Source organism: Piliocolobus tephrosceles, chromosome 19 (genome assembly GCF_002776525.5).
Source record: "Piliocolobus tephrosceles isolate RC106 chromosome 19, ASM277652v3, whole genome shotgun sequence".
NCBI classification, from domain to species: domain Eukaryota; kingdom Metazoa; phylum Chordata; class Mammalia; order Primates; family Cercopithecidae; genus Piliocolobus; species Piliocolobus tephrosceles.
In genome coordinates, this window is record NC_045452.1 from 7,983,406 (window position 1) to 8,010,817 (window position 27,412).

Below are 27,412 nucleotides of genomic sequence, written 5' to 3' on the forward strand. Positions count from 1 at the left end.
AGGCATGGGTGGGGATGCTTGGAAGAGTGCACCAGCAGGTGCAAAGGCCTAGCAGGAAGGAGGCGAGTATGGGGCGTTGCATGAAATGCAGAGTGGACAGGATGTGGTGGAGGTGAGAGAAGAGATCAGAGGTGTCTGCAGGGCTGGATGCTGCAGAGCTCTGTGTGCCGTGGGAAGGAGTCGGGGCTTTTCTCTTGCGGTGATGGAAAGACAGGGAAGGTATTCGGCAAGGGAAGGGCATGGTGAACCTGACTTTCTGCAAAGATCCATCTGGCTGCTGCATGAAGAAGAAACAGGCAGAAACTGGTTTGGAGGATGTTGAAATAATTCAGGAACCCAGAGAGGGGATGTGGGCATGGAGGGGGCATTTTGGTTCCAGAGATGTTTGGAAGACAGAATTGGCAGATCTCAGTTGAGAGGCTAAGGAGGAGGATCAGAATGATCGTCTTGTTGTCTAGGTTGGGGCTCCTTCTCTCAGCACCCCTAACTCAGTGAACCCTTCCAGGTCTCAATCTGTCTGTCACCTCCTTGAGGAAGGCTAACTGCCCCTCAGGACATCCTGGTGAACCAGACACCGGACTATGCAGCCCAGGAATTTGATGTGACTTTGAAGGCAGGCAAAATAATTCATTCCTCCTGTCTGCATCTTCAGCCGGGAACACCTAGAGCAGATACCTCTTCTGTCTTCCTCCCCAACCTATCTTCCCAGCATCTAGGCAAAACCCAGTACTTAAGAGGTCTTCAGTCAATATTTGTCAAAAGCTGGAAGAATAGATGTACCATAACACACATTGATCCAAAAATTCTTTCCAGCTCTGACATTCAAGAAGATGATGTTGATGCTATATCAATAATTACACCTTAGACCAGGCTCAATGGCTCACTCCTGTAATCCCAGCACTTTGGGAGGCTGAAGAGGGAGGATAGCTTCAACCCAGGAGATTGAGACCAGTCTGGGCAACATGGTGAGACCTTGTCTCTACTTTTTTTTTTTTAATTAAAAATTTTTTAAAACACTTAATTTAATATAATTTTATTAATTTATTTTTTAAGACAGAGTCTCACTCTGTCGCCCAGGCTGGAGTACAGTGGTGTGATCTCGGCTCACTGCAACCTCTGCCTCCTGGATCCAAGCAATCCTCCTGTTTCAGCCTATTGAGTATCTAGGATTACAAGCATACACCAATATGCCCGGCTAATTTTTGTATTTTGAGTAGAAATGGGATTTCTTCGTGTAGGCCAGGCTGGTCTCCAACTCCTGACCTCAAGTGATCCACCCGCCTTGGGCTCCCAAAGTGCTGGGATTACAGGTGTGAACCACTGTGCCCAGCCACAGAAAACACTTTATTCAGGTGCTTGCTATGTGCTAAACACCTTATAATTATTATATTCAAGATGATCATTTACCCTTTCCAATCTTTTGGTGTTTTATTATCATTACTCCCACTTTACAGATGTGGAAACAGAGGCTCTATCACGTAATTTGATCTGGCCAAGGATAATAGCTGGTAATTGTCAGAGCTGGAATGCAAACTCAGGTCTCTCTCACCCTTTCTAGTACGCTGGTAGAAGGCAGTGGCTCAGCAGTGGGCAGGAAGTAAAAGGTAAGTGGGCAGGTTTTATTCTCCTTCTGGAAGGGTGTAGTATTATTGTTCTAGCTCGGGATCCAGGCTTTACAAAGCTATCAATGATCCTGAGTACCTGACCCAGGCGATTGGCTGTCATGGCAGTGTGGCTCTAACAAGGCTCATCTCTTTAGAACCTCCGCAGGGCACCCTGGAACCATGTCTTTTCCCCAGAGCCCAGTTGCTGTGTATCTATCAGCATCGCATGCTGGCACAAAAGCATTCAATGCCGCTGGGTGATCCTCCTGCCTCCACTCCACATATACACACTGCCGGCGTTGGGCTTATGCTCCAATGTCTAAAAGATTATGGGTTGCCTCTTGTCGATGAGAATGAGAGCTGCTCTCTCATAATCAAGATGCTTTGCCTTTCCAAAGGCCCAAGACTCGAAGATTCACAGGCTGGGATCTATCTAGCCTTGAAACAATATGAAGTCCCCAATTTCCCCAGGCATTGTATTTTAAAGCCAGTGTTTAGGGACACTCCTACTTGAACCCGTGAGGTGGAGGTTGTGGTGGGCTGAGATCACACCACTGCACTCCAGTCTGGGCAATAGAGTGAGACTCTAGCTAAAAAACAAAAAACAAAAACAAAAACAAACAAACAAACAAAAAGCTAGCATTTAGAGCCAAACCCATGCAGTCAAAATTGCCTTGGAGAAGCCCCCAAAAAGGCTGAAGGCAACATAGCCCCTTGGGAAGTCCAGCTTCTCTGGTTTCTGTCAATATTGGACATGGACTCATCATCATTTCTTGGGTGAAACACCTGATGAAATGAAACCTTAGTTTTGGTTTGAAGGCAAAAGTGTGGCTTATCTTTAAGCTCTGAAATTCTGCTCCAGGTGGTGAGATGCTCATGTTTTGAGAGATATGTTGAAACTAGGACCCATGGAAGGAACACCAGGTTTATGGTTCCTAAGTCACACTCGCTCTCAGCCTTACTACATGTTATTTTCTTTGACTTGCTTCTTTTAGTCTTTATTCTTTATTTTTTGCTTATAATTTTATATGTCCTCCATTGTTATTACAAGGCATTTTGTTTATTTGTAAATTCATTAGCAAAACAATACATTAAATAGAAAATGACTTTAATTGCTATTTTCTTCTGATGTTTATTTTGCCAAGTGTACATATCTTGTTTCAGTGATGCTAATATGCACATTTTCAAGTGCCTGTGAGGCCAGGTGTAGTGGTTCACGCCTGTAATCCCAGCACTTTGGGAGGCCGAGGCGGGAGGATCACCTAAGGTTGGGAGTTCGAGACCAGCCTGACCAACATAGAGAAACCCCGTCTCTACTAAAAATATAAAAAATTAGCCAGACATGGTGGCGCATGCCTGTAATCCCAGCTACTCAGGAGACTGAGGCAGGAGAATCGCTTGAACCTAGGAGGTGGAGGTTGCAGTGAGCCGAGATCAGGCCATTTCACTCCAGCCTGGGTAACGAGAGTGAAACTCCGCCTCAAAAAAAAAAAAAAAAAAAAAGCTTGTGAGATGAAAGTGATCCAGAAGATCTGGACTCTGTGTTTTGTTTTTAATTTTTTTGTAGATACAGGGTCTCCCTGTGTTGCCTAGGCTGGTCTCGAATTCCTGGGCTCAAGTGATCCTCCCACCTCAGCCTCCCAAAGTGCTGGGATTGCAGGCGTGACCCACCGTGTATGGCCTTGTTTTTGTTTTTAGAGACAGGGTCTTGCTGCATTCCCCAGACTGAACTGTGGTGGTACATTCATAGCTCACTGCCGCCTGGAACTCCTGGGCTCAAGGGATCCTCCTGCCTCAGCCTCTATAGTAGCTGGGACTACAGGCATGCACCACTGCACCCAGCTATTTTTTATTTTTTGTGGAGATAAGATCTCACTGTCTTGCCCAGGCTGATCTCAAATTCCTAGGCTCAAATGATCCTCCCAACTTAGCCTTCCAAAATGCTGGGATTGTAGGTATAAGCCACCGTGCCAGACCAGAATCTGGACTATAAATGCAATGAGATTTTATTTTATTTTATTTTTGGGATAGAATCTTGCTCTGTAGCCCGTGCTGACATGCAGTGGCATGATCTCACTGCAACCTCTGCCTCCTGGGTTGAAGCTATTCTCCTGCCTCAGCCTCCAGAGCAACTGGGATTACAGGTGCGCACCACCATGCCCAGCTAATTTTTTGTATTTTTAATAGAGGTGGGGCTTCACCATGTTGGCCAGGCTGGTCTCAAACTCCTGACCTCAAGTGATCCACCTGCCTCAGGCTCCCAAAGTGCTGGGATTACAGGCATGAGCTACTACGCCTGGCCACAAAGAGGTTTTAGAACTGACTTAACTGATGGACTTCTAGCATGTTTACCTTTTATAGGACTTATCAGATTGATACCCAGAAAAATATCTGTTATGTCTAAATAAGTTGAAAATAATTCTTTCAATAAGTATAAAAATTCTGAGTGACCAGAAAACAATTGTGTTATATTTTGATTGGTAGTATTTCTCTTTTTCCTCCTGGAATTATAAAATCATAGTGCATCTTACCAACAATAGGACCTTGAAGGTGAAGAACTATGGAAGTTAATTTCAGGGGGCTCATATGATTGTGAAGCTGGACTCCACTACAGTCGAATTTTAGAGCTTTACTCACAGACCTTAAGAACTTAGAATGAGAATCCACGTGGCTTGGCTTTGGAATCAGAGAATCACAGAAGCTTGGAGATAAATATCAGAACCTTAGAGAGTCATGGAACTTTGGAACCTCAGAATCTCAGGGCTGGATGGGTATTTGAGCTGTCGTTTTATAGAAGGGAAAAACAAGTCCCAGGGAATGGAAGCAATTTGCCTAGTTCTTTCCAACTTCTAACAGTACAGCAGGGTTAATACCCTTATATTCCTGATTTCTGTCCAGGAATCCTGGTCCGCAGACAGCCCTGTCTTCTAGTCCAAGACACTGGCCAAGAGTGTGGAGGTGGGGAGAATGAAAGCAAGACGAGGAAAGGTGAGTGAGACCTGTGCAAGATTGTGTGAGATGGTGTCTCAGCTTTGAAGCTCACCAAAACCACAGGGTGGGGTGTCACGAGGCCCTATCTTTCTTGCCAGCTTTATTCATGACGTACGAGTGTATCCGTCCCACCCTGCGCTTCTGCCCACACAACCACCAAGCTAATGTTCCAACCTCAATAAGCTTCACGGGAGCCCACCACAACTCTCTCAACCTCTATGCCTTTGTTCATGGTGCTCCAGGGCTGCCAAGTACAGCTGTGCACGTTGTGCACAGCACAAGGGTACACATTCACATGGTACACATGGTACACAGCACATTCACATGGTACACATCCCAGATTTATACCAATAACTTCTAGCAGATGGCAGCAAAATGTCTTGAGGAAGAGGCATCTTTTTATCATTTGCACAAAGGTGACATATAGGGTAGCGGGGACACTGCTGTTTGCTCTGCCTGGAATATCATCTCCCCTGTTCTCCATCAAGCAAGCTCCTGCTCCATCTTTCAAGGCCCCCTTCAGATATTCCCTCCTCCAGGAAGATATCCATAGCAACCCCCACACCCCATTCCACCAAGCTGTCTGCATAGATTAATGATTAATAACATCAATCAATATTAACTGTTGATCTGGCAAACAATAGTGTCTGGCAGATTTCCAAATGAGATGATTCTTGGTGGACCCCAGCCCCAGGATTGAGTAACACTGAATCAGATACAAGAAAATGATGCTCTTTTCAACCTTTATTGGTTAAATCAAGGAGGAAAAAGTCTCAGTTTGGTGCAAACATCTTTCACACTTTTCTTTTTTTGGTTGGGATTTTTTTTTTTTTTTTTTTGAGATGGAGTCTTGCTCTGTTGCCCAGGCTGGAGTGCAGTGGCGCAGTCTAAGCTCACTACAACCTCTGCCTCCCGGTTCAAGCAATTTTCCTGCCTCAGCCTCCCAAGTAGCTGGGATTACAGGCGCTCACCACCACACCTGGCTAATTTTTTATATTTTTTGTAGAAACAGGGTTTCACCATGTTGGCTGGATTTTTTATATTTTTTGTAGAAACAGGGTTTCACCATGTTGGCTGGGCTGGTCTCGAACTCCTGACCTCAAGTGATCTGCACACCTCCCCCTCTGAAAGTGCTGGGATTACAGGTGTGAGCCACTGCACCCGGCCCTCTATCACACTCTTCAACGCTGGCTAATCTCCCATTTTGTCAAAGAGTAAGCAGGTTGCAGGCAGTGGTGTCTGCTGGAAATTTGATACTTGGTCTTCTTTAAATTGCATTTGATTTATTTATATGATTGCCTGCTTCCTTCATTCCTTTCTCTGTCTCTCCTTTCCTTCCTTCTCTCTTTCTTTCTTTCTCTCTCTCTCTCTGTTTCTTTCATTCTAGACAGGGTCTCACTCTGTTGCCCAGGTTGGAGTCCAGTGGCATGATCATGACTCACCGCAGCCTTGAATTCCTTAGCTGAAGCCTCAAGTGATCCTCCCACCTCAGTCTCCCTAGTAGCTGGGACTACAGGCATATGCCACCATGCTCGAATAACTTTGGTAATTTTTGTAGAGATCGGGTTTTGCCATGTTGGCCAGGCTGATCTCGAACTCCTGATTTCAAGTGATCTACCCACTTCAGCCTGCCAAAGTGTTGGGATTACAGGGGCAAGCCACCATGCCTGGCTTATGTGATTGCTTTCTATGTATAGGATACTGATTTTCCACTTTTTGTAGCATTATAAAGCTTTACACATCAGTGCATTTAAGGACAAAAAAAAAAGTCTATTTAAATAAAAATAATGTCAAAAGTAGACCAGGTGGCATGCAGACAGTGCAAAAAATCCTGAGGGAGATGCTCAAAGGGCTAGAGTTTGAAAAAATCTACTGATTTGTCTTGAAGAGTGCAGGCTCTGGAGCCAGACAGCCTGAATTCAAGTCTTGACTTGCTAACTGTGTGACCTTGGGAAAATCACTTCCTCTCTCTGAACCTCGATTTCCTCATGTGCTAAATGAGAATAAGTATAATACCAACCTCCTTCACAATGAGTCTTCACAATGAGTAAGGCCAAGTGCTTGTCCTCCACCCCAACACATCCATTCAGGACCCAGAAACCAACCTGCCTCCTCTGACCTGCTGCACAAATGCCCTGACTGGACCATGTCTTACCTAGTATCCTTGGATAGCATCTCACAGGTGTATCTGGGTTTCGCCTGCTGGGCGGAGCAAGCTCCTTGACAGCAGGAACTTGGCTTTATTCATTTCGGCCTACACATTTGGTAGACTCACATAACGGGCAGAAAGAACTTTTCAGTGTTTGCTGCTTTTATTATCGTTGTAATTATTAAGGCCGAGGAAGTCACATCCCAGTACCAGTGGGGGACCTCAAGGCACACATCTATTAACAGATCCAGGAGACATTTTGACTTTAGGGAATTTTATTTGCTTGGGAAAAATGGGGAAATAATTGAACATGAAGGGTTGGGGCAAGGTAGCAGAGTGAGGTGTGGACTCACTTAGGGGGCTCTGTGGCCAGGACAGGGAAGCAGCCCTCAAGGTGCCACTGCTTGTCACGCAGGCGACGCAGGGACTGCATCTGTGGCTGGAAGGCCCCCCACTCATTCCAGTGCCGGAAGTCGCCAGGCTCTAGGAGGTACTGGTACCCACGGTAGCCAGGATACTGGTAGCCAACCCATCTGAGAGGAAAGTGAGAAGGACAGAGTGGAGACAGCCAGCCTCGTTGCCTGGCACCCAGACCCCCGCCAGACCAGCCTGTTCTTCATTGATCCCTGCGGTCTGCTGCTCTCTGTCCCTCACCTCTGTCCTGGCTGTATCCCTTCCTGCTCTGTGCCCTGGGGCAAGGACTTTGCCTCTCTCATAGGCCTCGGTTTCCTTTTCTAGGAAGTGAGCATGGTCACGGCGCCTGGTTTTATTAAGAGTGTCGGGGGGCCAAATGGAGAATGCACCTCGAGTTGTTTGCTAAGCGTGTTGCCTGTGCATGGTAGGAATATTAATACACATCCCATTAAATGTGATGATGCAGGGCTCAGAGAACAAATCCAAGGAAGCAAGAATAGGACTTAGGGACTGGTTAGCAATGAAGCAAATGAAAGAGAGGAAGTGTTATTTCAAAAAATTGGTTTTCTTTGTAGGTAAGTGCATCGGTGTGTAGCAGCTGGGAACACGCACTCTGGTATTAAACATACCTGGGTTCAAATCCTAGCTCTGCCATTGATTTACTAGCTGTGAGAATCCAGGTGGATAAGGTATCAGAACCTCAATGTACTGTCTGTAAAATGGGGATGATAATGCACCGACCTCCTTGGTTTGTTATAAAAATCTAACAGTTATTCATTTAAAGTGGTTAGCACAGTCCTTGGTACATAGTAAGCACTCAATAGAAGTTATCATCAGTGATTAATTTCTAACTTCTGTCATTATCTTTGCTGAGAGGGTCTTTCCATGCCTCTCCCAGACCCCCTCCCTCTATTGTAAAGCCTGATTTAAGTTCCAGCCTCTTCAGATAAACCTTTGACCTGCCCTCCACCCCAACATACACAGCCAAATGCTAGAAACCTTCTCTCCTACTCTGACCTCCAGCAACACAATTGCCCTGGCTGGCCCATTCTTTACCTAGTATTGTTGGACACCATCTCACAGGTATATCTGGGTTTCCCCTGCTAGGCCAAATAAGTTCCTTGAAGGTAGGAACTTGGCTGTATTCATTGCTGCTTTCCCCAGTGTACGTAGCGTAGTGGTTGGCTCACGGACAAGGCTCAGTATATTTCAGATGGCTTGAATGGCAGGGATATAGGTTTCAGGGAGGCAGAAAGGAACAAGAAAAAGACCATGGCCCTGATGGTGTTACAGGAGCTCAGAACAAGTCTGGGAATGGAGAGACAGAGCCTTACATTTACCTAGAGGAGATCAGGGGTGTCTGGCATGGTCATTTGGAGACAGGGGGATGGATAAAGTGACTCCTTTGATCCGGCCCTTCCATGTATTCTCATAACATAAGGTCATGGGGCTCTGTTTTGATAGCTTCAGATCCTGAGCATTCAGAACAGAAAGGGCACTCTTAGATCAGGGAGTTTTGTGTGCCCATTGCCTAACTGGCGAGACTGAGAGGCAGAGAGGTGTTTAGGCTCACTCAAGTTCCTTATCATGTCAGTAGCAGGGTCAGGCCCATCTCATGAAGCAAATTACCTGCTCAGAACTCATTCTGTTCATTCTCCCAGAAGGTCCTGATTTCCCTGAATATTCCCTGTCCCTGGATGCATCTGGCCTCATCTATCCACATCAGCGCCAGCTCTTTTAGTTGATTATTCCTTCAACCCCAACTAGGTTTAGCAGCTCCTATTTTCTCCATCTAACAGCTTTTTAGAGCTGATTTGTTTACACTGACCTGGAATTTCTCAAAGTATGACTCTATTCCCCAGAGGAATAAAGCTCTATTGGCTGAATCCCAGGAACCAGCACTGGGAGACCGTGGAGGGGCCACGGGCTTCTATAGGAATCTGATGTTATAACCTGTAAGGAGAGCAGCCTCTGATTCTGCCTGTGCTTGAAGCGGGGGACGTGGACCTGGCAGGAGTGATGCTTACGTTCCACTGGTGACCTTCACACTGCCCACACGGTCACTGAAGCCGTGGACCCAGAGACTGGGCGCATCATCCCCCTGGATCTCTATGGTGTTGCCCTTGAAGTTGGCCCCTTCAAACAGGGAGATCTTGTGCTCCTGGGAGTCCTGGGGAAAGAGAGGCCAGGTCAGGTGTGTGAAGTACCAATGGGACAAAAGGAAGAAACTTAGCGGGGCCTTCGGGGTGTGGAGGGAGAGAGCTGAACCTGTTCAGGCCGCTGGGGGACTCTCCAGAGACCACTGCTGTGTATTCTGGAAGGGGACATAAGGAAAGTGGGATGACAACTCCCATGTCATACGGTCCTTGTGAGGATGAAATTAGTGCATCCATATAGAGCACTGAGCACGATGCCTGGCATACATCAAGTGCTCAATAAATGCATTTATTGGCCGGGTGCCATGGGTCATGTCTGTAATCCCAGCCCTTTGAAAGGCCCAGGTGGGAGGATTGCTTGAGGCCAAGGGTTCAAGACCACCCTGGGCAACATAGCAAGATCCTGTCTCTAAAAAAAATTTTTTTTTTTAATTTGTCAGGCATGGTGGTGCATGCCTATAGTCTCAGCTGCTTGGAACTCTGAGGCAGGAGGATTGCTTGAGCCCACGAGGTTGAGGCTGCAGTGAGCTACTGCACTCCAGCTTGGGTGACAGAGCAAGATCCTGTCTCAAAAAAAAAAAAATTATTATTTTTAAAATTATGGTCAGGGACAAAAAGGCTCAGAGAGGTCAAGCTTATTGATCAGCATCACACAGCCAGGGAGGGGCAGAACGTTTCAGAGAAACATTTCACTCCTAAGCCCAATCAATCAGTGTCCCTGTGCCATCAGGAGTTTAAACAATTGCCCTTTTGCAAATGCTTCTTACAAACCAGGTGAAATGTGGAACATTGTTGGAACACAGATCTAGGTTCAAATCCTGCCTCTGACATTTATGCACTGGTGATCTTGGACATTTCACTCTGCCTCCCTCAGAGCCTCCGTTTGTTCATCTACAGAATTGGGTTACTGCCAGGCATGGTGGCTCACACCTGCAATCCCAGCACTTTGGGAGGCCGAGGCAGGTAGATCACCTGAGATCAGGAGTTCGAGACCAGCCTGGCCAACATGGTGAAACCCCATCTCTACTAAAAATACAAAAATTAGCCGGGTGCAGTCACAGGTGCCTGTAATCCCAGCTACTCAGGAGACTGAGGCAGGTGAGTCACTTGAACCTGGGAGGTGGAGGTTGCAGTGAGGCGAGATCACACCACTGTACTCTAGCCTGGGTGACAGAGCGAGACTCTGTCTCAAACAACAACAAAAAAGAACGGGGTTACTATTGCTTCGTGGGATTGTCATGGCTGCTCAACTCATGGTTGAGTGCTAACTGTAAAACAGGCCCGGCAGGGCGTGGTGGCTCACACCCGTAATCCTAGCACTTTGGGAGGCCGAGATGGGAGATCACAAGGTCAGGAGTTTGAGACCAGCCTGACCAACATGGAGAAACCCCATCTTGACTAAAAATACAAACAAAAAAACAAAAAAAATCAAAATTAGCCGGGTGTGGTGGCACATGCCTGTAGTCCCAGCTACTCAGGAGGCTGAGGCAGGAGAATTGCTTGAACCTGGGAGGCAGAGTTTGCAGTGAGCCAAGATTGCATCACTGCACTCCAGCCTGGGTGACAGAGCAAGACTCTGTCTCTAAAAACAAACAAACAAATAAAAAACCAGGCCCACCCTTGAATTTGGGCACATGATTCAGTTCTGGCTTGCACTTATTTTTAATGCTTTCATGACCCTGTGTCTTGTTTTTAAAGTTTGTCTGTTATTTCTGAGGGCAGGGATCATCCATCTTTTCAAAAGTCATCATGCACTGTTTTAGGCCCAAAGGTTTGAAAAGCCAAAGAGTGATGCCAACCTCAGTGTCTAGGTTCAAACCCACAGACCTGGGTTCAAATCTCAGCCCCAGCAACTCCCAGCTGTGTGGCCTTAGGCCAGTCATTTTCTACTTCTGAGTCTCAGTTTCCTTGCTTTTAAAATGCATGTTACCATAGCCTGTCACATAGGACAGTTGTAGGGATTATGTAAAAGGCAGGTAATATACCCAGTACATAGTTGGTGCTTAAAAATGGGCGCTGTGATTATCTACTGTTATTCACCACCACTAGGAGGAAGAGGAGCCCAGGATGTAAGTGCATCCTTCTGTGAAAGACTCTAGTAGAAGATTATAGATGAAGAAAGAACTTGTTAATTCTTCCAGAGAAAAGGAGAGCAGATCAGGGAAGGCTTCATGGAAGAAGTGACACTTGAGAGGGGTCTTGGAGGTTAAGGAGGAGTGCACAATGCTGAGAAGGGAAGGAGGCTTGAGGGAAGGCACTGAGGCAGAGAAGGCATCGACAAAAGCTGGGAGGTGGGAATGTGCAAAGAAAATATCTGTGTGACCAGGGTGCAGGAAGGCAAATGCATGGTGTCAGGCAGGGATAGAAGCACAGGGGACCCTTTGGGACATGGCAAGACAAATGCCCTTAATGCAATTACCAGCCAGCGGTAAAAGGACTTAAGTAGTGGTAACAATGATTACTTATTACTGTTACAGTCTTGAGGGCCTTGGGAAAGTTGTTAGTCAATGACTCCCCACTGCTAGTGGCATCAAGACTAAACTTACCATCACTTACGAGACCCTGCAAAACCCTGGCCTCCACCAGCACCTCCCCTCCCATTTTGCCTCCCTCTCTCCTCCACTCCCTCTACTGCAGCTTTGCTAGCTACCTTTAATTTTCTTGGTCCCACCAGTCCATCGTTGCTCCAGGAGTTTTGCACACACTGTTCCCTGGAAGGCTTTACCATCTGCTCTTCACACGGCTGAGTTGGTTTCCAAACTTTGGGAGCTGGCTTCCCTGACCACGCCCTGACCACTCCCACCTCTAACAATATCTGAGCCCTCAGTTCCTGCTTCTGCTCTCCTAGTTAGATTGCACCGCCTTTGTGTAGCACTCGCCACAGTTTGCAATTGTAGATGGATTTCCATGATTAGGATTTGATAGCTGCCTCGCTGGGTAGCTTAAGTCTCATGAAGACAGGGACCTAATCCGTTTGATGCATAGTTTTGCACTCAGAGCCTAGAACCAGAGCTTTTGGCAGAAACAGGCCAACTGGTTAGGTGCATTGGTTCACGCCTGTAATCCCAGCACTTTGGGAGGCCCAGGCAGGTGGATCACTTGAGATCAGGAGTTTGAGACCATCCTGGGCAACATGGTGAAACCCCGTCTCTACAAAAAATATAAAAATTAGGCCGGGCGCGGTGGCTCAAGCCTGTAATCCCAGCACTTTGGGGGGCCAAGACGGGAGGATCACGAGGTCAGGAGTTCGAGACCATCCTGGCTAACACGGTGAAACCCTGTCTCTACTAAAAAATACAAAAAGCTAGCCGGGCGAGGTGGCGGGCGCCTGTAGTCCCAGCTACTCGGGAGGCTGAGGCAGGAGAATGGCGTAAACCCGGGAGGCGGAGCTTGCAGTGAGCTGAGATCTGGCCACTGCACTCCAGCTCGGGCGACGGAGTGAGACTCCGTCTCAAAAAAAAAAAAAAAAAGAAAAAATTATCTGGGCGTGGTGGTGCACACCTATAATCCCAGCTACTTGGGAGGCTGAGGCAGGATAATTGCTTCACCCAGGGAGGTGAAATTTGCAGTGAGTCAGATCATGCCACTGCACTCCAGCCTGGGCGACAGAATTAGACTGTCTCTCAAAAAAAAAAAAAAAAAAAAACCGGAAAATAGAAATAGGCCAACTGAAATGCCTGGGTTCAAGTAGAAGATGGTCAGGTTTATTTTTTTTTTTTATTTTGAAAAGATCCCTCTAACTTCCCAGGACAGGCGGCTGGAAAGGAGTCAGGGAACCCAGCACGGAGAGAGCTGAAGCTGATCAGGTCAGAGATGATGGTGGCCTGGACCAGGACTGTGGCAGGGCAGAGAGACGAAGGGTTAGACCAAGCTTGTGTAACCTGCGGCCTGCAGGCCACATGTGGCCCAGGATGGCTTTGAATGTGGCCCAACACAAATTTATGAACTTTCTTAAAACATTATGAGATTTTTTTGCAATCGTTTTAAAGCTCATCAGCTGTCATTAGTGATAGTGTATTTTATGTGTAGCCTAAGACAATTCTTCTTCCAGTGTGGGCCAGGGAAGCCAAAATATTGGGCACCTCTGAATTAGACCATTGGATCTCAGCCCTGGCTGCACAGACGGACTACTTAGAGGGCATAGAAAAGATAGCAGTGCCGGAGTCCAAGCCCCAGAGATTCAGAACTAATTGGTCTGGTGTGGGGTCTAGGCTTTGAGATTTCTAAACTTTTCTAATAACATCCTTTATTTAAATAAATATACCTAAAATGTTATAATTTCAATATGTAGCCAATATAATGATATCAATGCATTGTTGACATTCTTTAAAAATTTTTTTACTATGTATTCAAAATTTAGTGTGTATTTTACACTTATGACACATCTCCATTTAGCCAAAATTCAAGTGTCCAATGGCCACATATGGCTAGTTCCTATTATGTTGAATAGCAAGCTTCTAGAAGTTACTGGAAATGCCCTGGTTGATCACTCTTCCAAACAAACCCCTTAACATAGGTTGGCATATAAGAACCATTCAATGATTGAGAGAGACATCTGTGGATTCTTACAGAGAGTGCATCATGAAGGCAAATAATTCAGTCTTACATTCTGCGAAAAGCATTGGGAATGATCTGTTTGAATAATCCATTAAGATAAATTTGGTGATGTCAAAACAGCTGGTGGTTGGCACTTGATAGCCTCAAATGCACATTCATGAAAATTCTTATAAGTGTTCCCGTCATGGAAGACAGAAGTCGGTTACCATCAGCAACTAACATTGGTGAGTAAGATGTAGCTGGTTCATGATTCATCATCAACTTAATTCTGGAAAAAACTGTGAATCACTTGGGGATATCACCACCATTTTGACCTTGAATCTTCTGAAAGTTGACTTAGTTAAATATTATAAGAAACTAATTCAGTATATTGTCTTATTATTAAGAGGTTCAAGCTGTGTTTCTACAGTATCCCTTTTCTTCTTTTTTTTTTTTTTTTTTGAGATGGAGTCTCACACTGTCACCCCAGCTGGAGTGCAATGGCGCGATCTCAGCTCACTGCAACCTTTGGCTCCTGGGTTCAAGCAACTCTCCTGCCTCAGCCTCCCTAGTAGCTGGGATTACAAGCATGCGACACCACGCCTGGCTAATTTTTGTGTTTTTAGTAAAGACAGGGTTTCGCCATGTTGGTCAGTCTGGTCTTGAACTCCTGACCTTGGGTAACCGCCCTCCTCGGCCTCCCGAAGTGCTGGGATTACAGGCGTGAGCCACCATGCCCGGCTACAATATCCCTCTTCTTAGCCATTGCATGATCTGCAACCAGCATGTTTAGTGTTTTGAATGGGCACTGAAATTTGAAAAGCTTCCCCAGGCCTGGCATGGTGGCTTACAGCTGTAATCCTAGCACTTTAGGAGGCCCAGGCGGGAGGATCACTTGAGGCCCGGAGGTCAGGGCTGCAACAAGCTATGGTCACATTACTGCACTCCAGCCTGAGGGACACAGCAAAACCCTGTCTTCAGGAAAAAAAAAAAAAAAAAAAAAAAAAAAAAGAAAAGCTCCCAGGAAGGTCTAAATATGCAGCCAAGGATATCAAGAGAATCAAGGAAGATGCTGAAGTTTTTAGCTCTAACTTGGAAGCTTTTGTGTTTACCATTTGCCCAGGGTTCCTAGCTGGGTATGTAGTGAGTGTGTTAAGGACACTGATGAATTTGATGAGCTCAAGAATCCACTGTCCTTTGACAACTCAGAGGCTGCCACGCCTCCCTACCCACCATCATCTCCTTTTTGCCCTTGTCACATCTCAGACTTACCCCTGCCCTGCCCCGCCTGGCTGATTCTCCAGCCCCAGCCGGAGAGCCACTCACCATCTTGATGGGCCGGAAGGACATGAGCCGATCACTGCGGTAGCTGCTGGACCATGTGTCCCAGCGAGGGTACTCGCCCTTCTCCAGGATGAACATCTCCCCACGCAAGTTGGACTGCTCAAAGGCGACCCAGCTGGACACAAGAAAGACCATGAGGCAGACAGGGAACAAATGGTTAGTAGAAGCCCCTACTCCCTACTTGCCTTTCTCTCTCCCCTGGCAAGGCAGCCCTGAGGCCAGTAGGAAAGTCCAAAGGGGGCTGAACATGTCTGGGTTAGATTTTAGGCTATGACACTTACAGGCTGTGTGACTATGGGCAAATAACTACCTCTCTGAGCCTTTTTCTCATCTACACTCATATGCCTATTTTCTTGGAGCTGGTGAAGGATTAAGTGAGATAAATGTGTGTGATTATCTGAGCACACTGTTTCTCTAGATGTAGGGTTCATACATGCTTCAAGTACTATCAGGACTTGGAGCCGAGGAACATGTAGACATTTTAAACTTGACTGCAGCTAGGAGAAAGTCTCTGTTTGATGTTAATGTGCCTTTAACACTTACTAATCTCTCCTTTTTGTTCTTTTGTAACAGAGGGAGAAAAGGCCACTAGCCCAGAACCTCCAGCAGAAAACGGTGTAATAGCAACATAATAATACCACTTTTGTGTTTATTAGTTTTGTATGGATACCTTTGACTTATAGGAAAGAATACTAGCCTTCCATTGATAAAAAGTGGTGTAAAGGTTCTTTAAAAATGTGTTTATTTGTGTTTAGCAGGATCATTTTAAATGAACTATGTTAAATGAACGACAATCTTGGAGGTACAGGGGTAGGGGAAAAATTGATACAGGTGTTTGCATCCTTGCTGGGTAAAGACTGGCCTGGCATTCAGGAGACACTCAGTAACTAGCACGGGGCAATGGGAAGGGAATGATGGTAATATCTACCCTCAGATACCTGTGATAATTTAATGTGATAATGCATATGAGGGTGCTAGATTCCTTACAAGGACTAATTAGAGGTTTGAAATTAGATGGAAGATTTACCTGGCTTTCCCAGTGAAGACTGATTAAGGATAAGAAGCAAGCTTGTGTTAGAGGGACCAGGGCTTGTGGCAGCACAGGCGGGGTGGATAAGACAATCCCCATTCCATAGATGAGAAAGCTGAGACTAAGGAACTCCTTGACCTTTGCTCCCTGTATGTTCAAGAGTTCTCAGGGAACAAGAGAGGGATGAGGGGACACTGACACTAGCATCTTCTCCCAGGGGGCTACTGGGACCCTGTTTTCCCCAGAAGGAGATGAGGATGAGGGTCTATCACTGTGGGCCGAGAGAGAATACATCAGAGGAGCCTCAGGTCTTTGTCTGAGAGATGAGTTAACCACATTGGGGTAAATTAAAGATATGTTTGTCTTCCCAGAATAGAGTTGAATTTGCCTCAGCCCTGTCTGGTCTGGAGTAGAAGAGAAATAAATGGGAGAATAGGTGGATGGATGGATGGACAGATTAATGGGTGGATGAAAGGATGGTTGAATAGATGGATAGGCGGATGGGTAGACGGATGGATGAATGAATGCATGGATAAAGGGATGGATGAAGGGATGGTTGAATGGATGGATAGGTAGATGGGTAGATGGATGGGTGGGTAGATGGATAGATTTATAGATGCATGGGTGGGTGATGGAGAACACACGGGGGTATGTATGTATAAATGGAGAATGGACGTATGTATGGATAGATCGATAGATGAATGGGTAGATGCATGGGTAAGTAGATAGATGATGAATAAATGGGTGGCTAGATGCATGGGTGAATAAGAAGGGAGCCTTGGAAGGTGGTTTTGTGCAGGAGTTAAGAGGACAGACCCTAGAAACAGACAGACTTGAGTCCTAATCCAACCTTGCTGATTATTTGCTGCATGAATTTGGGCAGCACTTAGGCTTGCTAAGCTTTAGTAGCAGAGAAGAAATGATACATCTACTTTGTTGCATCTACCTCGTTGGGAGATTATGAGGGCCTAAAAGGGGGGATGCATGGAACAGATACAGCACAGAGTAAGCCTCCAAATTAATACTGTTCATGATTAAATGGAGAAGGGAACTGGAGGTCTAGGCTTATGGAAGAACAGACACTGATGTGGTCTTGCCACCATGCCAGAGGTCCCCCTAAAATCTCCCCTATCTTCTTGAGCAGGAACAGTGAGGATCTAAATTTTAAATGTTTATATCTATGCCTTCTCTTATCTCCCATTGCTCATTTAAACCTGCAAGCAAGGAGAGAGGGTAGGGCAGGAATTTTAATTTATAAGATATGGAAACTGAGGCTAAGAGGGGTTAAGTCCCCAGCCTAAGGTCATGTGATGGTGTCAGGTGTCAGGCTGTAGTCTCCTGGTCTTCAGGCAGGCAGGGCTCCTCACTTTCCCCATGCCTACCTCACCCTCTTCATTCTTTTTTTCCCATGGCTCTGCCAGTGCCTACAGAGACCCAGGCCCCCAGACCACAGGCCCGTTTCCATGCCCATCAGGCACAGCCCCAAGGCACACGTCAGACACCAGCTGCATCTTTGTTTGAGGAGAAATACTCTGGGTTTGAGTCACTGGTACCAAAAAAAGCCTGAAAACCCAAGCTGGCCACATCCGGTAGCTTCTGCTTCCAGCTGGGTTTTTGGCGCTGAGGGTGGAGCTGAGGCTGCGTTGACCACACTGAGGGTGCAGTGGGTGCAGGAGGTAGAAATGGTCCTGGGTAGGCTCCAGGATAAGTTGGCTAAATGCACAGGGCAGGGAGGTGGGTACGTGACCATCAGAGTCACCTGCCGTGTTTGGGTGCCCACAAGGTGACAGGCCCAAGCTGTATGATCTCCCTCAGACCTCAACATAATCCTGTGAGGAGTGGTGAAGGGCCATCATTTTCCCCATTTCAAAGATGGGGAAACTGAGGCTTGGACACTGAACAAGGCAAAGAGGGGAAGTCAGGACTCAAACCCAGGCTTGTCTGACCTCAAAGCCCATCTCAGAATGGGCTGAGAATACAGGATGACTGGAACCCTTGCAGGCTTTCAAAGTGGGGAGACAAGAGCCAATGAGCCACGTGGATCTTGTCCTGGGGTTGCCCCTCCACCGTGACCTCAGCACACACAGGCTTGACGTAGGGCAAACACTCTGCGCAAGGATGACGCTCCCTGTTTTATATGGGAGTCACTAAGGCCCAGAGACGCCCACAGAGACAGGAACAGGCAGTGAAGCATGGTGATTAAGAGCTTTAGGAATGAACTCAATCAACCTGAGTTGAATCCTGGCTGTGCCACTTACCAACAGGTGACCTTGGGCAAGAGACTTATCCCCTCTGAGCCTCAGTCTTCCCATCTGTCAAGTGGGCATAAGAATAGCCCCTCCCTCCTACAGACAGCACTGTGAATCATCTGGGTGCGGTCCCGAGTCAGTGCCTGGCACCTGGTGGGTGCTCCACAGATGCTTGTCATCACTGCCAGGCAGCTGGATGCCCAGGAGAGGGGACAGCGAGTGCACACTTCACTCTTTGGCCCCTCTCTGCCCTCAGTGATGGGCTAGAGCTTTTGCTACAGTAGAAGCAGCATTTCTCCAGAGCCCAGAACCATGGCTTACTGCCAATGTGATCTTATGCTAATTGGATCACCTCTCTGAGCCTCAGTTTCCTCATCTGTAAAATGAGATTGAGAACAATTCCTCCCTCTCCAGTTTGACATGAGGATTGGAAATAACGTATGTGCCAGGAGCACGAACGGCCGCAGGCACAGAGCAGGTGCTGGAGAAATGGCAGCTACTGTTGTGTGGTCATTTTACTGTGGCAGAGAGGGTGCCCCTCCTCCGCCTAGCACTCACGGTCCCGAGGAGACAATGATGCTGCGCACACGGTCGAAGCCACGGTCTCCCAGGTTCAAGCACTCCCCCGAGAATTCTAACCGACGGCCCTGGAAGTTTTCCTGTTCGAAGACCACCAGCTGCAGGAGAGAAGCCCCCATGCCGAGGGCAGAGTGAGGGGGAGTAAAAACTTCATTATCTACATAAATAAAGGCAGGCAGTGCAGGAGTCACATAAAAGTGTGATGAGCCACGGTCTGTGAAATGATGCTGTCCTCCCATTCCCCAATTCTTTCCTGTTTTTTGTTGTTGTTGTTGTTGTTGTTGTTTTTCTGAATCTCACTCTGTCGCCCCAGCTGAAGTGCAGTGGCACAATCATGGCTCACTGCAACCTCTGCCTCCCAGGCTCAAGTGATCCTTCCACCTCAGCCTGCCGAGTAGTTGGGATTACCGGCACACACCACCATGCCCAGCTATTTTTTGTAGACACAGGATTTTGCTATGTTGCCCAGGCTGGTCTCGAATTCCTGAGCTCAAGTGATTGGCCTGCCTTGGCTTCTCGAAGTGTTGGGATTACAGGCGTGAGCCATTGCACCTGGCCTCATGCCCTAATTCTGAAACTAAGATCTGCACCATCATTAGGAACTTATGAACTTCCCTTTCGGGACTTTCTTTGTGCTGTTCCTCCTACCTGGAATGCCTTCTCCACCACACATCTCCAGCTTGGAGCTTCCACAGACTAACTGAAGTTCGCTAACTCATTCCAGGCTCGACTTTCTGTTTTAGGCTCAGATGCCACCTTCTCCAGGAAGCCTTCTCTGATTGCCCCCTCCCCCATCGGCCCTGGTTGAGCATCCCCCACTGTGCTCTCTCTCCGCATTAGCAGCACAACTAACCTACCACACAGTCACTGCTGTTTTGCTTTGGGGTCTCCCTCTCTCTCTGCACTTCCTCTCTCCCATTACCCAGCCCATCCAAAGACCAAGGGCTCCTCCAGGGCAGGGCCTGAGGTTGATCCATTTCTGCATCTCCAGCCCCAGCCCCAGTACCTGCCACAGAGCTGATGCTCAGGGGACACTTGCAAATCCAACCCTCCACAACATAGGGGAAAACTTGAGCTAATCTTCTCTCCTCACTAAGCCTCATGTTTGGTTCCTTGTCCACTTGCTGTTCCATTCACATGGACCGAGGCCATTGTCTGCCTTCTTTGAGCCTCAGTTTCCCCAGCTGTAAGAGGAGGAGGTTCATATACCCATGACCCAGCATTTCCACTTCTACCCTTGTTCACCCAAGAGACATTCCTGTATGTGTGCCCCAGGAGACAGGGATAAGAACGTCCAAGCCATTCTGTTCACAAGAGCAAAGCCGGCAACCACTGAAATCGTGCTCAGCAGGAAAGAGATGGTCACGCTCTGAAATATCACGCAGCAGCCAGAATGAATGGCCCGCAGTCATGGGTAACAATATGGATGGATATTAGGGATCTCATAGTAAGTGAAAAGTACAAAGAAAACCCCAGAATAATCACATTGCATATTTCAGTAAGTTAAAAACAAATAAATCGGCCAGTTGCGGTGGTTCACACCTGTAATTCCAGCACTTGGGGAAGCTGAGGCTAGGAGTTCGAGACCAGCCTGGATAATATGGCAAAACCCTGTCTCATAACTTGGTCTCAAAATAAATAAATAAAACAAGTAAATAAATATACGTGTGTATGTGTGTATACAGTTTTAAAGGAATAAAGTATAAAATTGTATACAAAAGCAAACAAGCAGATTAGAGACACAAGTTGAGGATAGGATGGTATTTCCTGGAATTGGGGAGGAAAATGATGGACTCAAGGGAGACACCTTAAAGTTAGGTAGACAGTTTTTAACCAAGTCCTGGTTTTTATATGGGTGATGGGTTTGTAGGTACATGTTGCATTATTAAAAATTAAATAAAACAAATGATTAAATAGGTACATAAATAAAAGCCAGCCACGTACAGACCACACGAGAGTGTGTCATGAACTAGGGGTTGCAAAATGGCCTACTTCTGTGCACCTGAGGTTGAAACCACACCAAACCAAATCCCAGGGGACTGAACACCTTGCTCCACAAGATCCCTTTCAGCCCAGACCACCTCGAGCAATTTTCAGGAGGGTCTGAGGCCATCCTGCTGCCCCACTGAGCCACCAAGGACAGCTGGTTCCCTGCTGCTAAGCCAGCCCACTTCCTTTTCTTCTCCTTTTTTTTCTTGCTTTCGATAAACTCTAAGCATGTGCATGTGCAGGTGTAGCCTGATTGCCAGGTGTCCCTTCAGCTGTGAAGTGTTGTTGTTATTTGTTGTTGTTATTGCACAACTCCAACTCCACAACAGGTCCCCTTTTGCTTTTTATTTTCTTCTTCTTCTTCTTCTTCTTCTTCTTCTTTTTTTTTTTTTGATGGAGTCTCACTCTGTTGCCCAGGCTGGAGTGCAGTGGCACGATCTCGGCTCACTGCAACTTCCGCCTCCTGGTTTCAAGTGATTCTCCTGCCTCAGCCTCCCCAGTAGCTGAGATTACAGGTGCCCACCACCACACCTGGCTAATTTTTGTATTTTTAGTAGAGACAGGGTTTCACCATGTTGGCCAGGCTGGTTTTGAACTCCTGACCTCAGGTGATCCACCTGCCTCGGCCTCCCAAAGTGCTGGGACTACAGGCATGAGCCACTGCGTCCGGCCCCACTTTTTCCAAGTGTGTCAGAACCCCTGGCTATTTTATGGGCTCCCAGATTGGCTGGGCCCCACTTGTGTCCCAGAAGGAGGAGGGAGGAGGAGACCAAGATGAGGGAAAAAGAGAATAGAGACAGAGGATGAGAGTCTGGGGAGGTGGAGAAGAAGAAAAGGGAGAGTAAATAGAAAGGAGAGAAAATCAGCCAAGAAAAAGGAGAAGAAAGAGGTGCAGAGGAGTAAGAGGTGAAGGAGGAAAAGCAGGAGGAGAAGGAGGAGGCGGAGGAGGGAGGAAAGGAGAGAAGGCACCCAGCCGCTGCACCCCCAGGTCCTTACCCTGTAGTTCCCAGGAGGCAGTTCCGCCGCCTTGGCACTGGTAATAGGCACGGTTGTTGGGGCCAGGGCGGTGCCGGGACTAGGGGATGTTCCTGCAGGTGGGGCCCCCTTCCCCTTGGTATCAGGCCCTGGGTTCACCGCCACTGTGGCCGAGGCCGGGGCCTTTGCCGCCTGAGACATGGTTCCCACCTGCAAAAGTCTGTAAAGAAACCCTGGCCTTCAGGGATGACACCCCCAAACTGCCTCCTGCCCTCACAGCCCCACACCCTGTGCTTTCAGCCTCCTTTGGAGCTTGTTTCCTCTCTATTTTCCTTGGAGCTTGTTTCCTCTCTCTCTGTTTCTGAAACGTAAGCCTGGAAGTTTTTCGTTCCATCCCTACTCCCTAGCCAAGATCTTCCCTTCTGGGGGCCACTCATCCCGCATATATCCTTCCTCCAGGCTTTTGACCATGCGATTCCCTCCACCAGCTGTTCCACCCTCCATTACCCCGCTAGGTCCTTCCTTAGGCCCCTGCAATTTTCCACACCGCTTATCACACTGATTTGCTTGTACAACTTCAATTTGCCTCCCCACACTAATAACAAGAGTTCCCACTTCGGAGTACTTAAGGTATGCCAGGCACTGTGACATACATTAATTAACCCGTCTGACCATGACCCTAACCCCATGGAGTAGCTGCTATCATGATCCCCTCTGAGCAGCAGGGGGCTGGAGAAGGAAGGGGCCCAGCTCAGGCCCAAACAGCTACTGAGGGGTAGGGCTCTGATTTCAACTCAAGCAAACGGAGCCAGCAACTGGGCTCTTAAAGTGCTCTGCCGTTTGCTTAATCTGCTTTATTCACCATCCATCCCTAACACTTGCTCTGCACCTGGCACATAGGAGATGCCCAATTAACGTTTGTTCAGAGAAGGAATGAATGCATGCTCCCAACTCCTTTCCTAGTCCACTTCCTCTGGGATTGTCTAGGGGGTTGGTGTATGGGTGCAAATACAGGCGGGGGACTGGGGCATATGGGAAGATCCAAGAGGATGTATTTACTGCATGTCGAGGATTCTGAAAATGAGGACTGTGGCTGGGTTGGCGTTGGGTGGAGAGGGTATTGGTCAATTCCAGTGGTTCCTTGTTGCTTTGGGGTCATGGACTCCTTTGAATGTTTGATGAATACCCCAACTTTGTCCCCAGACAAAAATAATGCCCCCTTTAACTTTGGAGACAATGTTAAGGGATTTGAGGACCCCCTGCTAGCACAGACTAAGACCCTCTGGTCAAGCTGATTCCTGAACACATGCTGTAAGGAAGAGCCATTTGGGATAAGCAGATCCCTCCCCTAGCCTCCTCCAGGAAGGCTGTGCATATTCTGGGGTGCCCTGTTCACCGGGGGGAGGCCAGACATCTGGGCCACATCTGTGGCTCTAAACACTCCCCCAGGGCTGGCAGCTGGACGCATGCCTTCTTGGAGATGTTCTCATTCTTCCTGTCTCCCTACTTCACCCTTTCCCTCTGTTCCTCCTCTCCTCCTTCTCTGCCTCTCTATCTGTTTCTTGTTTCTCTCCCTCTTTCTGCCTATCTTCCTGTCTGTCCCTCTCTCCCCCACCATCTCACCCTCATTGTATCTCTCTCTCTGTTCTTTTTTTTTTTTTTTTTTTTGAGACGGAGTCTCGCTCTGTCGCCCAGGCTGGAGTGCAGTGGCCGGATCTCAGCTCACTGCAAGCTCCGCCTCCCGGGTTCCCGCCATTCTCCTGCCTCAGCCTCCCGAGTAGCTGGGATTACAGGCGCCCACCACCTCGCCCGGCTAGTTTTTTGTATTTTTTAGTAGAGACGGGGTTTCACCGTGTTAGCCAGGATGGTCTCGATCTCCTGACCTCGTGATCCGCCCGTCTCGGCCTCCCAAAGTGCTGGGATTACAGGCTTGAGCCACCGCGCCCGGCTGTTCTTTTTAATTCTCTTTACTTCTCTCTCTGTTTATTTCTCTCTCTCTCTGTCTCCCCCTTCTCCTTCTCCATCCCTTTCTTCCTCTCTCCCCTTCTCTCTGTCTTTATTTCCACGGCCCTGCCTCTCTGACTCTCACGGCACTGCTATCTCTGCCTCCCTCTCTGTGCCTCCCTTTTCTCTTCCCCTCCCCTTCAGCTCTCAGCTGTGCTGTGGGTTCCCTCTTACCTGGGGACTTGCTACTTCCTGCTGGAGGACAGGCAGGCAGGCAGGTGCTATGGGTGACCAGAGGCCGACCCCCCATTTTATAGTCTGGCAGACATCAGGTCCTATAGTCTGTGGCACAAAGGGGAAGCTGGCTCAGCAGGCCTGGGCAGGGAGTGGGGGACTGGGGCCCCGACCTCGCCTGGATCACTGCAGACAGCAGCACTTTCCTTTGTGAGACCAGCACACACAGCAGAAACCCTGGCCACAGCAGCTTCACCTTCCAACCCTACCCTGACTCCTCTCTCGATAACCCCAGCCAGGGAATGGGTCCCCAAAAGGGTCCCTGCTGGCTGCCAACATGGAGCAGGGAAAAGGGGAGACCCTGGGAGGCAGGAGACCAGAGTTTGAATCCTGACTCAGCCACTATATGCTGTGTGGCTTTTGGTAGGTCTCTACCCCTAGGGGGGCCTCTGTGTCTGCAATTATAAGGTGGGCACGTGTCCCTATTGGATGCTGCACAGAAAAGATGGTGACAGCGAGCATAGAAGCATTTTGTAAAGGCAGATGTGGGTTTGATATGGACAGCGTTTTTTACAGAGTGCTTACTGTAGGCTGAACCCATGCTATCTCGGTCAGTCCCCAGGACAATCTGCCTTATTTGGTACTTTCATTATGCCCATTTCACAGAAGAGGAAAACAAAGGCACAGAGAGGTCAGAGACAGTGCAGGCCAGCCAGCTCTGGGCCTGTGTGCTTCCTTCTCCTGCTGTCCAGCCTTGACCGTGGCCTGAGGCCCCCTGGCCTGACTTCCTCTTTGTAGGTAGGGGTGGGAATGGGCGAGTCTCACTGTCCTCAGCTGGGTTGGATATTGGAGACCTGGGTCTCTTTCTCTGACACACATTGGACCCCATCCTTTCCTGACTTATCGATAGTGACCCCTCCTGCCACCCCCCTTCCCTGCCTCTACCCAGGCCACGTTATCTTACCCGGGGGACAGTGCTGGTGGCCAGGAATATGACTGCCTGTCTCAGAGCCTCCCGCCCTGGGAAGCCCCAGATGCCCACCACATCTTGTTCACCACTGGCCCCAGCGGTGAACCTGGGCCTGTCTAGGTGGGGCTTAGCACATAGTGGGTTCTCAGTCAATATCTGGTGACTAAAAATGGTGGTTCTGATGGATTGGAACAAAAGGTAAGGTACAGGGGAGATAGGGAAACCAAGGCAAAGAGAGAGAAGTAGGGAGGCAGATAGAGAGAAGTAACAAAGAGAGGTGGAGACAGAGACACAGTGGCACAAGGGACATGGACAGTGAAGGAGCGAGAGACGGAGAGACAGAGGTCAAGGTGGGACAATCAAGCCTCAAGATGGCGGAACAGACGCCAGAAATCACAGGGCCCAATCCTCTCATTTCACAAATGGAGAAACCGAGGCCCAGGTGGAACAAGTGACTTCAGCAGTCACACGTTGGGAACTCACAGTAGAGCTGGGGTCAGAGGGAGCCTGGGGAGCTGCTCAGCTAGGTCATCTGCAGTCGACTCCCCAGTCCCAGGCAGGATGTATGGAGGGGACTTCTGGATAGGCTCCTGCCTCTTCTTTGGGGGTCTGGGCTCCCCACGGAACCTAGCTCCGTCTTGAGCTCTCCCTGGCCTGGAGCCAGCTTTGCCTCTGTCCCTCCACCCACCCAGCACCCCCTCGCTTCCCAGCCCCTCCTTGGCCTTTCATCCTGGGCCAAGTCTTGGTGGGTGGGGTGTGGGCAGGAACTGCAAGATGGGGTAGCCACTGGAACTGGGGCCAAGATGCCTGTGGTGGGGGCCACCCACCAGTCTAGGCTTCAAAGCCAGGTCATCTAGGGCAGTTCTGTGCTCCCCCCAAATCCCCCTAGGAATGGGCTGTCTGCCAGAGGGTGGGGGCAGAGAAGGGGGATGGCTCACCATGCTGGTGGCTCCACTCAGAGCATTTATTATTATTATTATTATTGTATCCTTCATTATATCTTTTTCTTTTTTGCCCTGTCTTATGGAGTCAATTTCTTTTCTTTTCTTTTTTTTTTTTTTTTTTTTTGCATTTTCCTATACTCCTCAGTATAAGGATGAAGTTTTAGGATTAACCCCAATTACAGATAAGGAAACTGAAGCAACTCCCTTTCCTTCCTCTCTCTCAGCTCACTTTCTCATACAAATGGAAATGCAAAATGAACTTGGAACTCATATCTTCTTTACTCATGAACCCAGGCTCTTAAAACCTATGTACTCCTGCTTTTTTGATCAATAATTAATAGTAACCATCTTTATTATTAGCAATGATGATGATGAAGATGATGGAAATACCGTAATTTTTTATGTTGCAGGAGCAATTCCAGCTGCTGTTCACGTGCAATTCACATTTATCCTCACAATACCCCTGTCTCTTAGGCTAACCGCAACTTACCTTGTTACACCCATTTTATACACAAGTAAACTGAGACTCAGAGAGATTAAGTAACATGCCTAAAGTTACCCAGCCAGCAAGAGTGGGATGCAAACCCAGGCAGTCTGGCTGTAGAGGCTGCATTCTTTTTTTCTTTTTTTTTTTTTTTTTTTTTTTTTTTTGAGACGGAGTCTTGCTCTGTCGCCCAGGCTGGAGTGCAGTGGCCCGATCTCAGCTCACTGCAAGCTCCGCCTCCTGGGTTTACGCCATTCTCCTGCCTCAGCCTCCCGAGTAGCTGGGACTACAGGCGCCCACCACCTCGCCCGGCTAGTTTTTTGTATTTTTAGTGGAGACGGGGTTTCACTGTGTTAGCCAGGATGGTCTCGATCTCCTGACCTCGTGATCCGCCCGTCTCGGCCTCCCAAAGTGCTGGGATTAGAGGCTTGAGCCACCGCGCCCGGCCGAGGCTGCATTCTTAATCTTTAATTTTTATGCCAACACTTCGTCAAAGTCATGCATTCCTTTTTTTTTTTTTTCTTTTTGAGACGGAGTCTTGCTCTGTCACCCAGGCTCGAGTGCAATGGTATGATCTTGGCTCACTGCAACCCCTGCCTCCCAGGTTCAGGCAATTCGCCTGCCTCAGCCTCCCTAGTAGCTGGGATTACAGGCACCCGCCACTACTCCCTGCTAATTTTTGTGTTTTTAGTAGAGACGGGGTTTCACCATGTTGGCTAGCCTGGTCTTGAACTCCTGACCTCACTCAGGTGATCCACCCACCTTGACTTCCCAAAGTGCTGGGATTACAGGCATGAGCCACAGCGCCTGGCCTAAAGTC

At 48.0% G+C, this 27,412-nt stretch overlaps 2 protein-coding genes across 5 annotated transcripts in view; one reads left to right on the plus strand and one right to left on the minus strand.

The window, feature by feature from the left end:
- CRYBA4 (crystallin beta A4) overlaps positions 1-27,412 on the plus strand; it is a 39,425-nt gene that overhangs the window by 2,717 nt on the left and 9,296 nt on the right. The window contains exons 2-5 of one of the 3 annotated variants that reach the window (XM_023190786.3): positions 1,455-1,604; positions 4,503-4,592; positions 13,886-14,095; positions 15,117-15,350. In XM_023190786.3, coding sequence (XP_023046554.1) covers positions 15,348-15,350 — 3 coding nt within the window. In that variant the 5' untranslated portion in view covers positions 1,455-1,604; positions 4,503-4,592; positions 13,886-14,095; positions 15,117-15,347. The remainder of the gene's footprint in view (positions 1-1,454; positions 1,605-4,502; positions 4,593-13,885; positions 14,096-15,116; positions 15,351-27,412) is intronic. The other 2 variants (XM_023190784.3, XM_023190789.3) reach the window with 2 other exon arrangements.
- CRYBB1 (crystallin beta B1) lies at positions 6,886-25,801 on the minus strand. 2 transcript variants are annotated; one of them, XM_023190781.3, is made up of 6 exons: positions 25,648-25,801; positions 22,038-22,236; positions 19,032-19,150; positions 15,177-15,309; positions 9,186-9,328; positions 6,886-7,277 (listed from the first exon to the last, which is right to left on the minus strand). In XM_023190781.3, exons 2-6 carry the CDS (start codon positions 22,215-22,217, stop codon positions 7,094-7,096), a joined length of 759 nt encoding a protein of 252 aa, XP_023046549.1. In that variant the 5' UTR covers positions 22,218-22,236; positions 25,648-25,801; the 3' UTR covers positions 6,886-7,093. The 2 variants fall into 2 exon arrangements, with proteins under 2 accessions (XP_023046549.1, XP_023046548.1); XM_023190780.2 differs by lacking the exon at positions 25,648-25,801 and adding an exon at positions 24,195-24,306.